The 14,171-nt window shown below is 39.7% G+C and overlaps 2 protein-coding genes across 16 annotated transcripts in view; one reads left to right on the top strand and one right to left on the bottom strand.

The window, feature by feature from the left end:
* LOC102291024 (serine-rich and transmembrane domain-containing protein 1) overlaps window positions 1–5,371 on the top strand; it is an 11,349-nt gene extending 5,978 nt beyond the window's left edge. Inside the window, exon 2 of the mRNA XM_005928098.3 lies at window positions 2,274–5,371. Within this exon, the coding sequence (XP_005928160.1) occupies window positions 2,279–2,620 (342 nt within the window). The 5' untranslated portion in view covers window positions 2,274–2,278 and the 3' untranslated portion in view covers window positions 2,621–5,371. The remainder of the gene's footprint in view (window positions 1–2,273) is intronic.
* Window positions 5,372–6,235: 864 nt separating this feature from the next.
* nbeaa (neurobeachin a) overlaps window positions 6,236–14,171 on the bottom strand; it is a 98,966-nt gene continuing 91,030 nt past the window's right edge. For 10 of the 15 annotated variants that reach the window (XM_042223327.1, XM_042223330.1, XM_042223332.1 and 7 more), the window contains 14 exons: window positions 13,845–13,957; window positions 13,447–13,587; window positions 13,220–13,339; window positions 11,982–12,134; window positions 11,683–11,847; window positions 11,516–11,605; window positions 10,734–10,926; window positions 10,221–10,292; window positions 9,700–9,855; window positions 9,185–9,355; window positions 8,892–8,993; window positions 8,287–8,483; window positions 8,023–8,174; window positions 6,236–7,923 (listed from right to left, as the gene is read on the bottom strand). In XM_042223327.1, coding sequence (XP_042079261.1) covers window positions 7,833–7,923; window positions 8,023–8,174; window positions 8,287–8,483; window positions 8,892–8,993; window positions 9,185–9,355; window positions 9,700–9,855; window positions 10,221–10,292; window positions 10,734–10,926; window positions 11,516–11,605; window positions 11,683–11,847; window positions 11,982–12,134; window positions 13,220–13,339; window positions 13,447–13,587; window positions 13,845–13,957 — 1,916 coding nt within the window. In that variant the 3' untranslated portion in view covers window positions 6,236–7,832. The remainder of the gene's footprint in view (window positions 7,924–8,022; window positions 8,175–8,286; window positions 8,484–8,891; window positions 8,994–9,184; window positions 9,356–9,699; window positions 9,856–10,220; window positions 10,293–10,733; window positions 10,927–11,515; window positions 11,606–11,682; window positions 11,848–11,981; window positions 12,135–13,219; window positions 13,340–13,446; window positions 13,588–13,844; window positions 13,958–14,171) is intronic. The other 5 variants (XM_042223331.1, XM_042223334.1, XM_042223335.1 and 2 more) reach the window with 1 other exon arrangement.

Below are 14,171 nucleotides of genomic sequence, written 5' to 3'. Positions count from 1 at the left end.
ATATATATATATATATATATACACACACACAAAACTATTATTATTATTAGACGTAGTAGTAGTATACAATATTTTAGATGAAAACAACTCCATTCGTGAAGGCTTGAAGTTAGTCCCTTTGGAAGCTGGTATTTGGTGTGCATTTTGGCATGATTAGTTCATTCACTGCCAAATGTATTTAAGTTGCACAGTCTTTTCACTTTCTTTTATTTATTTATTTATTTATTATCCAAATCAAATCTTTTAATGGTCATATTCACTTAGTAGCTTATTGGCTTGGTTCAAGATTTTCCAAAGCGTCAGTGGATAAAATGAAGCTCTTAAAAAAGTGGGCAGGCAGTCTTAACTGTAAACTTTATCAAAAAGGAGCCTAATCTTTTACACCTCCCACCATTTATTACCTTATCTGAAAGAAAGCATGGAGTGCTAAGCTAATAAGCATCAGTTGTTAGCTAATGTTTTAGCAAACTTCGTTTGCTAAGACTATCCACAAGTGGCTAATTAGATGTAAGCAACTTGCTAATAAGATTTGAACTTTCGGTTTACTGTGTGCTACTTAATCAACTGCATGACAGGGAATTATTTGTTAGATAACAAACAGGATCGAACAGAAGTAGAAATTTCTTAATATTTCAAGTTTTCACTGAGTAGCTTGCAGTTTGTAGTCACTTCTGGGTAAATCCAAATTTAGAGATGACTTATTTAAAATTTAGTGTGAATGTCTTGAGATACTAACCAAAACTTTTGGCCTACTGATGAAAAATGCAATTAATTAATCAAAATAGTGTCAAAAAGAAGCTTCCATAAGGTTAGCATGGACTTCAGTTGCTCAAATGGCCATTTGAAGAATTTCAGTTTTGTACTTCTGTATTATCATTTTTCAGACCCAGAGGTTTGCTGCTTGGGATTCATCAGTGTATAATAATATATAAAAAATACTAATGACTGTAACAATGTAGCATTATGAGCGTTTAATAGATTGAAAATGCTTATAACTTGCATTCACTAGCTATTCAACTTGCATCATTTAATCTCTGCCAATTCAGAATAACAAGCAGCTAGTTCAAGCTTAGTTAACTAATTAGCTTATGAAGGTTAAATCTACTAGCTAACTGTCCCTTTGTAGTATTATTAAATTTAAAACACAGTGTTCATTGGTCAGGTTAAATAAATGATTATTAGTCCACATCAAACTGATTTGGTGTCTGAGCAGCAAACTACAAAATTGAGAGAACGCTTTGTGACACTGAGACAAGTTTATAATGTTTTTATTAATATTGTCAGAGCAACATTCCCAATTTCCGGAATGAAACATCATAATGAAATGAAATGGCAAAGCATTTAAAGTGAAACCTTCCAGTTTCTAACATGTTTTTACATTGTAGCTACTTTCGCAGTTTTCAGCAGCACTGATCTGATTAATAGAGGTGATTACTGCAGATCAAAAGGCAGGAGTATAATTTTCTCCAGCCTTAATATCGCACGAGTGGCCGGGCTCACATATGGGGCATGCTGAAATGTAGGCTATAAAAAATGGGGAGAAAAGGAGGCCAGGAACAGAAGATAAGAAAGAAGTTGAGCTCATACCACTGGGAGATGAAAAGTGTGCTGCTGACCTCTAGCTTTCATACCGGTCATGGTCATTTATTCCTCGCTTTGAAGTGTCTTTCCTCTGCTGTCATAGATCAAGTCAAGACACAAGGCTGGTCTAACCCAAATTCAGCACAGCCCCCTTCCCCTCTGTGTCTCACCAGCACAAAGACTCTGACTGCTCCTCCAGCGGTCGCTCGCATTTCCTCGCCAGTTTCGTGCCATGCAGTAATTTGTGATGGAATATTATTAACAATATTAATATACAGTGGAGGAGGATTGGTTTTCATCTGTCTTTGTGAAAGCTGATTATAAGGGGTTTAATTTCATCAGATAAGGATGGCTTCATTTATGAGCACGCACAGCTTTGGGCACCGAGCCTGACAGGCATTCAATAAGACAAGCACTCCCCCTGCTGTTCATGGCAGTGTCATCGGCATAAAAAAAAGTAAAACAAAAAGCTTCCTGACTTTTAATCTGAACAAAAATCCTTTTTTTAATTGATCATTTCCAACCAAGGCTGTTTGGGATTATGTGAGGGTGTGGGCATCAGGAAGCATCTCCCATTCTTCAGCAGACAAAGAGAAATCACTTTTTAAAGGCTTTTTGTAAATACTGGATTTTTAAACTAAACATGTTTTTGATCCTTTTGTCTCTCTTGTTATTCCATGACGAAACAACAGTCAGGATGTCTGGGATTGACGTTCCGTTGATGGACCAAAATGAGACCGGAATCTCGTCAGTAGACAATGGGACTTTCCTCCGTTTCTCCCCGACCTCTGCCTCCACATCTGCGGCCGCCTCATCTCCGGGGCGTCCAGGGAATGTTTATGTTTATGTATGGCTCTTTCTCGGCCTGCTGGTGTTCCTTCTGACGCTGCTCGTCATTTCCCTACACAGGCTCAAGAACATCATCTCCTCTTCTTCCTCTGTCCCCGACTGCAGCAGCGAGGGAGGAAGCTCCTTCACCAACATGGAGATATGCAGCATCTCATCTCAGAGGTCCACCATCTCTGCACTCTCCACCTGAGGGATGTGGGAGGGAGCACATACAGTACAGACATATGCACATGTGCTCTCATTGGTGCATGCCCATGCAAACAAAGGCAAGCATGCGCACACATATAAAGCACACAGAGGTCCAGCACCTCCTCACTGTGACATACAAACACAAAAAACTTTTGTCAGCCCCAAAGAAGCTGACATAATGGCATTACAGTCCGTGCATGCATATTCTAATTCTGGCGGGGCCATGCAATCTGCATAGGCACAGGGGAAATATCGCTCATAATGTGATGAAGAGGTCTTGAAGGGTGAGTGTGAATGCACCCTTCTGAGTCTTACTTTCACAATTAAGACAAATGAATCTGAGATTCTGCTTTCCCTTTGCGGGGAACAGCATAATGAGGGACTCATTATCTTTTCTCCTCTTTTTTCTTTTTGTCATTTCTCGTATTGCACTCGTGTTCAACTTAGAAGAAATACTATTGTTTGAAGTGAAGCTTTGTGCAGCATGCTTCATAATGTCTGTAGACTACATTGCAAACTCGGTATAAAAATCCTATTAAAGCTCTTTAACTTTGTACATGAAGTACATAGATGTGTCTCAGCTGTTCAGTAAGGTTTTGGAAATGAAAAGGCAAGATACATCCAAACTGTGATCACGTCAGGCTTGTAATCATTCAAAGTATGAAGAAAGGAGGTTGCACAAGAAGAGGACCGATAACGGTGATGTGGATGTGAAGGTAAGAAAGAAATGACGCTTGGAGACTTGACAGACAGGCACCCACGGACTCCAGCTCCAGACAGGCCAGGTCAAAAGTGCCATCAACTACAAGAGGAAATTCAGAGCCTGAAAGACAGGTCTACCAGCGCGACAGATTATCACTCTTGCCTGTCAATTTATAAAGCGTCCGATCCCGGTCTCCATAGAGACTACAGCAGCTCTGTGCTGCCATCAGCTTTTATTCCAGGCTTTGGTTAGAGAAATGGTTGTTTACTCTGAAAATACATCATTTACTTGTTTGTTATTTTTTTAATATTGTGAGTTGAAGTCTTTTTGACACTGTGACAAAAATGTATGGCACGTACAGAGAGAATTATTTGAAAACGGTTCATTCATCTTTGCCACACTTTGTCAGAAAAGTCAATAAACTGTAAAGACCACAAAAGCTCACAGATGACAGCCGCAAGCAATAAAAACAGCCAGAGCTGTCAGACTCCTTGACAAATCCTCACTGTTCTCCAATTAATCTGTGTATTTCAGGTGGTACGGTCTGACAGACTCAGCACTCCCCCATGTATAAACTTTAATCACAAAATCCCTTTAACTTCTATACATGCTGAAACATCACACTAATTAAAAAAGAGATTAGTGGCAATGCTTTCGTTTATCATTCCAGTTATAATTGAGGTGTTAATGGATTTGTTTGTCTTGCAAAATTAGGAAAATGGCTGTAGTACTAAGCATAAGATAAAGCATCAAATATACTGTAAACAAATTGGATGTAATTATTAGCTTTGCTGTAGTTTCACTTCAGCTCATTCTTCCCAATCCACGAATCCCTGGATTTTAATTTTTTTTTTAAATGATTGAAAAAATGCCACATACAACCCAAAAATATATACAAAAATATGTATCCATTCATCTTTTATTATTAATATTTGGCCAATTCTGGTAATATCTTTATAAAAACTGCGCTAGACACATCAATAAGATGCCATAATTAGGTATACAAGACCTTAATAATTGAATTTTCGGTGGCTATACAGCTCAGTGGAAACAAAAGTGGGTACACGATATAGTAATAAAGCAATAATAACCATAAATAGAGTGCGGTATTGAACGTAGTTTTTAGGTGAGCAATGGTAGATGTAGTATAGTATAAAGTATAAATAAAGAGATTAATAATTAGGGCTGATAATGTGCAAATAAAAGTAAGTGTAGTTTGTAATTGTACAGTTAATGTTTTACAATATGATAATATGTAAACATATTGGCCTGATTTAAGGTTATTACAAAGTAATAACTACCGCAAATATTTCCAGGTAACATTGATAGCATTAAATAGCACATTCAAATACAGATTCTTTTAAAACACGAGGTGGTATTAATTTTAATATTAAAATAGTGACCATAGCCTTGTTATTTTACTATATTTCTTATTGTAATCGGATTAATAAACACCCAGGTCAGTCAGTCAATCAGATTGTAAAGTTCTGGTCATTTTAAAGTAATTAGTTTTAAATCTAATTTAAAAAAAAAAAAAATAGAAATCAAAATGTTTCAGTATAAAATCAAGTCATATCATTTTAATATTTCATTTATAATTTTAGACTATAAAATTCACTTTTAGTGGCATAAATTGATACTTAAACTAGTGTTATTTTCTACTGCCTGGTCGTTTCAACTGTTTGGCATGTGAATTATATCAAAACCAATGTCTCTCTTATTTAGAAGCACTTAAAACATAAAGAGATATATATTCTATATATTTATGAACAAAGAGCTGAGGCATGTTTAAAATCTGCAGACCTAGTATCACAGAGTAAGTGGCTTGTGTAAGTAAGTAAGTGGCTTACTGAAGTGTCCATGGTCAAGACATTGAACCCCCAAGTTACTCCCAATGGCCGGTCAGTGACTTACATTTGATGCACTGGGTGAATATGAAAGGCGCGTTTTAGAAACTTTATTAAAAAACAAACATTTTCTTTCTTCCTGTTAAAAGGGCGTTTTTCCTTCCCACTGCTGCCACGTGCTTGCTCCCAGGGGGTCATCTGATTGTTGGGGTTTTCTCTTTATTATTGTAGTCTTTACATTATAAAGCACTTTGAGGCAAGTTGTGTTTTGGCACTATGTAAATAAAATGGAATTTAATTGAAACTGAAGCTACAGTTGGTAAGGGCTCACAACAGAAGATTGGAAAAACGATGCATGGATCCATCCTGCCTTGTATTAACAGTTCAGGCTGCTTAATGAATAAATAAAACTGAATTGAATCAAATTATTAAATGATGTTTGATGAGAGTAATGTGTGGCCATTTTCATAAGCAGCCAAGCAAGCAAGATTGTGTTTTTTAAGAGTTGCAGCAAAGCAGTAAAATAATAATCTGTTTATAGTTTCACAGCGAAAGTTCACAAATTCAACAACTAGTGTATAATTTTAGCTTTTAGTTTAATTTTGCACAAAAAGATGTTCAGCTATGAGAACAAATGACTATTTTAAACTGGTGAAATAAAAGAAAATAGATAAAACTGAACCTCTAATGTCATCTGTCAAATTTCAGGTTGTATAATCACTGTGACAACTTTCAGTGAGGACGGCTGTTCTGTTCCTGTGTTATTTGAAGAAGCTCCACAGGAGTAGGTTTAAATGGGTTCTTTAGAAAAGAACAATGCAGGAAATGCTGAAAACTGAAAGTGGTAATTTTGTACTACTAACAGGGTATTGATGTCTGTGATGCAGGATGTTGCTATTTTCACAAACAGGAAAGAAAAAAAAACAGCAGGTAGTTCAACAAATGACAAGTGTGTGCAAAATGCAGCGTTTTAACTAGAAATCGCATTTATGGAAGTAAGATTTCACTCAAAATGGCGATAAATGTACGCGTGATACACGGTTGTGATCAATGAAAAGCCAAGTCATCAAATTCTTTGCATATTTTATTTTCTTATCATGATTTTTTTTCCAACTCACACGTCATATTTTACATCTTTGCAATAAAACATGAATACAATAGTTTTTTTTAGGGTTTCATAGATCCAAAAATATTTAACCTTTTTTTGGATACGTAAGTTGAACCTGTCGATAGAGTATGTGCATGTGCGCATTTGATCAAGATGGCTTCACACATATGGTACATCTCACATTTCATCCTCTCTCTCCGCCCTCCGCCCCGCCTCTATCAGCTACAGAATCATGATATTGCTTACAACTGTGAGGTTGTAAAACTTATAATCACACATGAGCTCAACGTTTTAAATACAAACATCAATGCACAAATAATCCCGTAGGAAAATGGACCTAAACGAAATGGCAGCCGACCAGAAAGAACCAAGCTAATAAATAATGATATGTGATTGGTGCAAAGTGCAAATACAAAACAAAACTTTTACATTGATTTGATTCTCTCTTTTTTGTTTTTTTTTAAATAATCAACAAATGTGGGTAAGTGAAAGTTTGCGCTTCCAGTCTTATTCAGCTGATCAAGTCTCCCGCCAAGCCTGAACCGAGACTATATGTACATATTTGACAGAACGATCACCAAATATACAAAGGAAATCATGTCAGTCTTGTGTTCGTCATCCTTGGTGGCACTGGTAAGACCTCTTTATCATTACCTTCCCTGGCAAAACATTTACCACCGTTATTACCATCAGCCTTGTCAACATTATAATAATTATTACACAGTATTTTACATACAGCAAGTCATTAATAAATTAAAGGTGATAAGCGCAGTTCGTGTAGTGAAAGTAGAAGTGTAGACTCTGAAGGAAGCAGAGCCTTATTTACATAAAAATCTGATTTAAGCCTGCTGAGGGTAAAGAACAAAAAAAACCTAAATGAATTTTCAAAAAAAGAAACGAAAAGAATAAAACAGGTGAAATTAAACAAGATTCAACAATTTTAAAAAATTAGACCTTGCAGCAATTTTTCAAGGGTGAATTTAAGATCAAGCCAATAGCACCTGTTTTTGAACAATGGGTAGAGCTGGTTCATTTCTGACCATTTCTTATCAGTTTAGATACATATTTCATTAATTATCCACCCAATAAGCGATGTGCTGGCATCTCCTCAAATGAAAAGTAAAGAACAAAATGTTAAACATAGCCAAAAGAAAAGAAAAGAAAACCTAGGATTTCTTTGAGGAACAGCAAATGTACCAGTCCTGTGAGTGGTACAGGTATGAAAGACCTCTACAATATCTGCTCACCTTGCCTCCCCCTCCCCACTCTGCAGTCTTCTTATTCTATTAGCAGGTTTTGGTGTGTATCTTCTGGGTATTAAGTGTCTGTGGTTACACACGTGTGTGCGCGTACATACACGTATGCACAGAGGAAGCAGTTTCCACCAGCGCCGTCGCATCCTAAAATCAAGTGAACTTCACAAGGGAATACAGCCTAAGGTCCGGTACTTGTTTTTCCATCGTCTCTGAACCTGTAGTTTCCCCTGTGCTGCAGATACACAGCAGAATGCATCACCTCCTCGCCTCCCTCCATCGTCCTCTTCCTCGCACTGTCCTCAGTACCTGTTCTGGTGTTCGTAGTGCCAGCGGTTGAAGTCTATGTTGAATGCCACAATGCTGCCAGACGCCATGCCAGTGATCAAAGTCCTGAGGGCAGAGAACACAGTAAATCAAATCTGCGAACCATCAAAACTTTTGCAATCACATCACAAAGGTGACGCAGTCTTTGTCCTCTTCCTGTTTTACCTCTGGTCGTGTGATAGGTCCATGGCACGGATTCCGGCATCACAGCCCGGATAGATGTAAAGCTGTTTGAAGTCACACGCCTGCCACACCTCAACAACTCCATTATCGCCTCCTGTCACCAAATTCTGCCCGTCACTACTTAGCAGGATTGCCTGGAAAAGAAAAAAAAGAGTCCAAGTTAAAAGCAGCTCTTGGTTTATGGCTGAATAATGCGAACACCAGTGTATGAAAATGTTTGCATTCGAGTAACCCTGACAGCTTTACCCGCGTCGAATCGTTGACCTCCATTTGTGCCAGCAGTTTTCCATTTATGCTGAAGTTGCAGAAGCGGCCTCTCTCATAGTAGATGATGCAGTGTCCCTCGCTAGACACCGAGATGAGGCGTGGCTGCTGGCACAGCTCTGGACCCTCCAGGGCTCTGAGCAGGTCCCCTGTGATAGTGTGGACGAGGCACGGGCCCTCTGAGGGAAAAGATCAAAGCAAGATAGTGTAAAGCTTTGGCAAAAGCAACATTCACTGTGATTAACGTTCACTGCGTCCACGCCACTGTTCTCTGATGTGCATCCCCATATGGAAAAGATATATATAAATCTTATAAAATTTGTATCTGTCTTGTGTGAAACTTGTATGAAAAGCATATAAGTGTGAAAACAGATATAAGATCCCTTGAAAAATTATATAATGAAACTTGTATGTTTTGGATACTTACTAAAACAATATATGAAAGTAATGAGAAAGTGGCCACTTTCATGAGTAAATCATATATAAGTTTTTACTATTTCTTTTCCATATGGGTCTTTTTTAATTAAATTAAATATTTATTTGCAAATAAACCTCTTCTGGGCAAAGACATATAAAGATGTACAAACCTTTGGCTCCACTAATAACCAATCCCAGCTCCGCGCAGACGGACACACACACCACCTCGTGGTCATGTCCTGTCAGTACTGCTCTGGGAGCAGGATAGTCACCTGAGGAAAACACAGTTAGGAGTCAAACCACTACATTTGCAGTAAAAATGTTTCCATTGCTGTAAATATACAATAAACATGCTCTAATTATTCAACTTAATGTTTGACCTTGAAGCGCATTCATGCACTCATGTCCCAAACAACGACTAGTTAACTTGCACACATTCTGTATCCACCATTTCACCACTCACTGTTGTTAGGGTTGTCCCCTATAATATGGTGCCGCCCACTCCAGTACCACAGAAGAAGAGTGGCATCTCTGGATCCTGACACGATGTAGCAGTCTCCTCCAATGTAAGACTCTGACCTAGCCAGACACGTCACCACATCCCAGTGGCCAAAAACTATCTGGGTCAGCTTTCCTGTGGAGAGCAGGGAGGTAGACAAGTTTGCCAACGTGTGTGTGCCTCTCCTTATCAAACTCCTGGAAGGCGACGGTGGGATAAAAGTGCTTCGTGATGATAACTTAATCAAGCCGTGTCTCCTTTTAAACCCGAGGATCAGTAAAAACAGCATCTACCTCCATGTGCCTGCATGTATTTCCAAAAAAGCCTGCATCTCTTCTATGTAATAAATTAATAAACATGCAAAGCAAAGACTCTGACAGAATCATAAATTTAAGCTTCAAAAAGGAAGCTGACAGCCTCGAGGAAATGCTTGCTGTACTTAGTGCTTGACATGACTTATAAATAATACAAAAACCAACCAGTTTCTGTGGAGTAAACGCGGAAGCTCTTGTCCCAGAAGCCGCAGACGAGGATGTAACGGTTATCAGCAGTAACCACAAAACAGTGTGTGTTAATTTGGATGCTCTGGTCCACCAGGTCAGTGATCTGACGCTTGTTCACGCCTGAGTTGTTTGCTACATGGGAAGAAAAAGATGTAATCAGGCTAATGAGGGCAGAAAAATGGAAAATGGTTAACAGTATATCTAAATCCCCGATGCATCATGTGATGCTTTTGGCCACAGCTCCCCCAGTGATCTGGAAATCCCCTTCTACTTACAGAACATGTGTATCAAAACTATGGTCTGCAACTGCTTATATAAAAACAAGAGCTGCATATAAGCATCTGTGATAAATTCTGCAATAACCTATAATATTAAAAACTCCTTGATTCAGATCTGCATCTGGGCCACATCCCACCTCTGGTCAATAAAATTCAACATAAATTGCATCTATAACTTTTTGAATGGATAAAATGCTGTGAATATGTGTGAGCACTGACCAATGAGAGGGTCCATCTCAATGGGCAGATGATGAGCTTGTTCTAGGGAGTATCCTGGAGCTCCACGGAGGCCTGAAGGGTTTGAGGCACAAATATTACACAGTCATACATACGCACATCTTCAAGTGCTGAAGAAGGCCTGATCCAGTGCTCTCTGATGGGAGCTCTGATGCAAGCGTACATTAAAAATTAAGTGCCTCGTGTGGCAGTCGGTACTAAAAGCCACTTAAGCTGCCCGTGATCCTGTATAATCACATTACCATGATTAATTACACGTAGTCTGTTGCACTAATGAGGTCATTAATAAGGTTAATTGAAGCTTTAATTAACAAATATTTCTATGTCAACATCGAGGGTGTGAACAAAACAGGACTAAAGGGCAGTATGAAACAACAAGAGCAAATGCTTCAGGCTCAGCTGTAAGTATACAAGCATTACCGGCTTTGGGAAATCAGTCGCAAAAATTCTTTAATAATTTAAATTTTACGCGGACTTCCATCAACGTACACTCACCGACAGTGTTGTGCCAGCGGTTTACGGCGAACAGCCGGCTACATGTGACCGTCACGGCTGCTGGTATGCTGAGGTGGGGGAGCGTGTTGGCCGCAACGTGTGTCACGGGAGAGTTGGAGGGAAACTTGAGCACCATGATGACATCCTGCTGCATCTGATCCTTAAACATCAGAGGGCTCTGGGGAAGGAAACACTGGTGAGACAGACAGAGAAAGGGAGAGAGAGAAAGGGCAAGAGGGTAGGTTGGAGGAAGGGGGATGGAGACGAAGGGAGAGGGACAGACAGAACAGATGGGACAGAGGGACGGCAGGGGAAACGGTATATTAGTGGGAGCACAGGGTCAGAGCAGGTACACACACTGAGGGCGGCTCTAGGTCTAGGAAAGGAGGCGGATGCACCGGTTGCTGAGGGCTCAGGGTCTGACGGGTTTGGGTTGACATTGATGGCTCTGATGTAGAGAAGCAGAGGCCTCATGCTGCTGAGGGTAGCAGGGACTACAGAGAGGCTACAAACACCATTACATACTACTGTATGTAATAAAACTTCAAATAGCTTACATCTTGCTAATGGAAGCTATTCCTCTCGGAGAATGCGGGCTAAAAATAATTGATGCACTGGGTAGAAATGTTTTAAAAATATGATAAATAAATGAAAACAATGAAGATTCAAAGCACTGCTAGCTCAGTAGCTCTGCAGCGCTCCTACAGTTGACTTGGTGTTTTCATCAGGTGTTTGTCTGTAAGTGCGTGCCAAGATGTGCTAAGGCTGTTGAGGTATCTCACCAGGTGCATGGCGGAAGACCGAGGTGGGTGTGGCTCGATCAGCAGCTGGGAGGGCACCTGACCACTAAGCTGAATCTGGGCCTCAATCAGCTGGAATCAGAGAGGAAGAGATGGGCTTACCACGCACAAGTTCGATTTCTGCACTTTAATGATAATCGTCAACAAACCTCACGCTGTACAGCATCTAGATTGTCTAGGTTGACTGCTCCCTCGTAGGATAAGAAGTTGAACACATTGAGAGCTCGCACCGCTTCTGGCCCTCGCTGCTTGTAGCCAAATATTAGATCAATCCACTGGTGAAGCTGGCACGACACGAACTCGCTCTCCAATGCCTGGAGAGAGGGAAAGATTCAGAGAGAGAGAATATTCGCAGTTTATCTCCAGATTTTAAGGTGAGGCAAAGAAAAAAAAGAATCAAAACTTCCAGGTTTAGTATTTAAAATAAACAAGTCTCTGTTTTTCTCACCATGCGGTTAATGCGAACAAAATCCTCGGGTTTCTTGGCCCAGACGGGAAGCTCCACATCACTTACAGGAACTGCATCTTCGCGCATCCCGAGCTCATATTCATTACTGTTGACGAACATCTCGGGCAAGTAGTAGAACTCTGGGATCAGCTCCTTATGGACACGAGCAAAAACACATTGTTCAGTCACTGCCTCTTTTTGAGGAGCATGCTGTGCCATGTGGTGGCTTAACCTTGCTTAATGTCTGCATATCTTACTAGAAAGGAGACACAAATGATATTGTAACTGATTTTGAGTATATCATAAACAAAAAAGCACAATTAACAGTATTAACAGTATAATTTGTATCTCCTTTCCAATAAAACAGAAACAATTTCGGTTAAGTCACTCTATAATACAGCCCACACACAGGTACAGCCTACTTGCTCTGTAAGATGGCAAAATATTATTTTCTGCCAAATTACCAGAAAATTATGCAGTACTTGAAAATAATTATGCAGCACTTAAAATTACTTACAGTATAATTATTTCTTTGTTACATGTAAAAAACCAACTCGTTATTTGTTGTTTTAGTGGAAGCTAAATTTAATTTCAATGCATTTTCATATAAAAAAAACATTGAAATTGTTATATTATAAAACGAACACCCCAAGATCAGAAACAAACAGCCAACAAACCAAAATCACACAAAATACCTAGCCTGGTGAACATCTAACAATCCACCCTCTGCACTCTCAGTATAATAACAGGCTATGCTGCTGCTTTAGTTAACTGGATCTAAGAAAAATCCACATCAATTATTGACACTCCTTTAGCAAATTATTATCAAATATTTCACATATGGTACTTTCAGCTGCTCCCTTATTTCCCAAGGGGTCACCACAGCAAATGGCTCCACATGTCTGATCTGGCACAGATTTGTCACCAGATGCCTTTTCCTTCCCTGCAAAACTCCCATCTATCCTGGAGTGCGACCACCGCTGGCTTGCAAACCCTCAAAACTGGGGTTGTGCCTCCTCCTGGAATTAAGCTGAGGACCTTTCCTCATATGCAAAACAAATATGTTAACCACTTGAGGCCATAAGGCCACTTCTAAATACTTTCAAATTGGAAATGAAAGAAATGAAATCATAATTTCATGCTCCTGGTGTTAGGTCTCAGTGCGGATGGATTTTATGCTGAATACATCTAGTCCAACAACCTCAAACCAGTCACTTCAGTAGGTTGTTCCACGTTACCTTCACATCAGCCGTGTCCCTCTGACAGTTCCTCCACGAGCGACCGATGCCAGAAAAGGCTCTCTCTGGATGGTCGAACTTACCATCATTAGCGCTGAGGAAAAATGTGGTAAAGGGCTCCTACAGGAACAGAAAACAGACACGTTCATGTGAAAAGCAGCCCTGAGTGTCTGGCGTGTGTTTAGTTAGCTGTTTCCAGTTTATAAGTGTGTTAAGTAGGCACTCACTATTCTGAGCATCCACATCAGTGTTGAATGAGCTGTGGAGTATAAGGTTGTGTAGTGGTGAGGAGGTGCGCTGTCGTCATCCCATGTCTCGTAGCGCTCAGCATAAAATGCTGCTCGTTTGGGATTCAGGGCACCGATTGGCTAGAAGAAATCCGAGAGAAATAACTGAATGAATACTTTGAAGAGAAACCACACATTAGCGTTCTTCTGCATAGCGGGGTGTATACGCTCTTGGTGGGGATGTGATAAGGAGAGATTTGTGCTATTCCTTGGTACATTATGTACCGTAAATGCTATTTTGTGACTTTGATTCATTTGAGTTGATAGCATCTCCAAGTAGCACACACGCAGGAAATTGGAAAAGGTGCATAAAGAGTTTTATGGGTGGGAGCTCTAACCTTGGAAAGGTCTCTGAAGTTGCCCGGTAGTGTGAGATCGAGCTCCTCTGAATCATAGTTGGTCAAGACCCAAGGAAAGACAGGGTACTGGTTCAAATCATTATAGGTCCTCCCTGCAGAAGACACAACAGCGATCAGCGACAACAGTGTGGTGTTAGTCTTGTTATAAACTGCAAGGACACACACACACACACACACACACACACACACACACACACACACACACAGCAAAACACTACTCTTAGATTATAACAAACTATAAAATGTCTGTGTAAATGTTACTCTGGGAAAAGAAATGTTGCTATAAATATTTTAAAATCTTACACA

This window comes from Haplochromis burtoni, unplaced genomic scaffold (genome assembly GCF_018398535.1).
Source record: "Haplochromis burtoni strain Fernald_Lab_line unplaced genomic scaffold, NCSU_Asbu1 Contig_109, whole genome shotgun sequence".
In the NCBI taxonomy this organism is placed as follows: domain Eukaryota; kingdom Metazoa; phylum Chordata; class Actinopteri; order Cichliformes; family Cichlidae; genus Haplochromis; species Haplochromis burtoni.
Note: the sequence above shows the minus strand (reverse complement) of the source record. Positions and strands in the feature narration are given on the sequence as shown.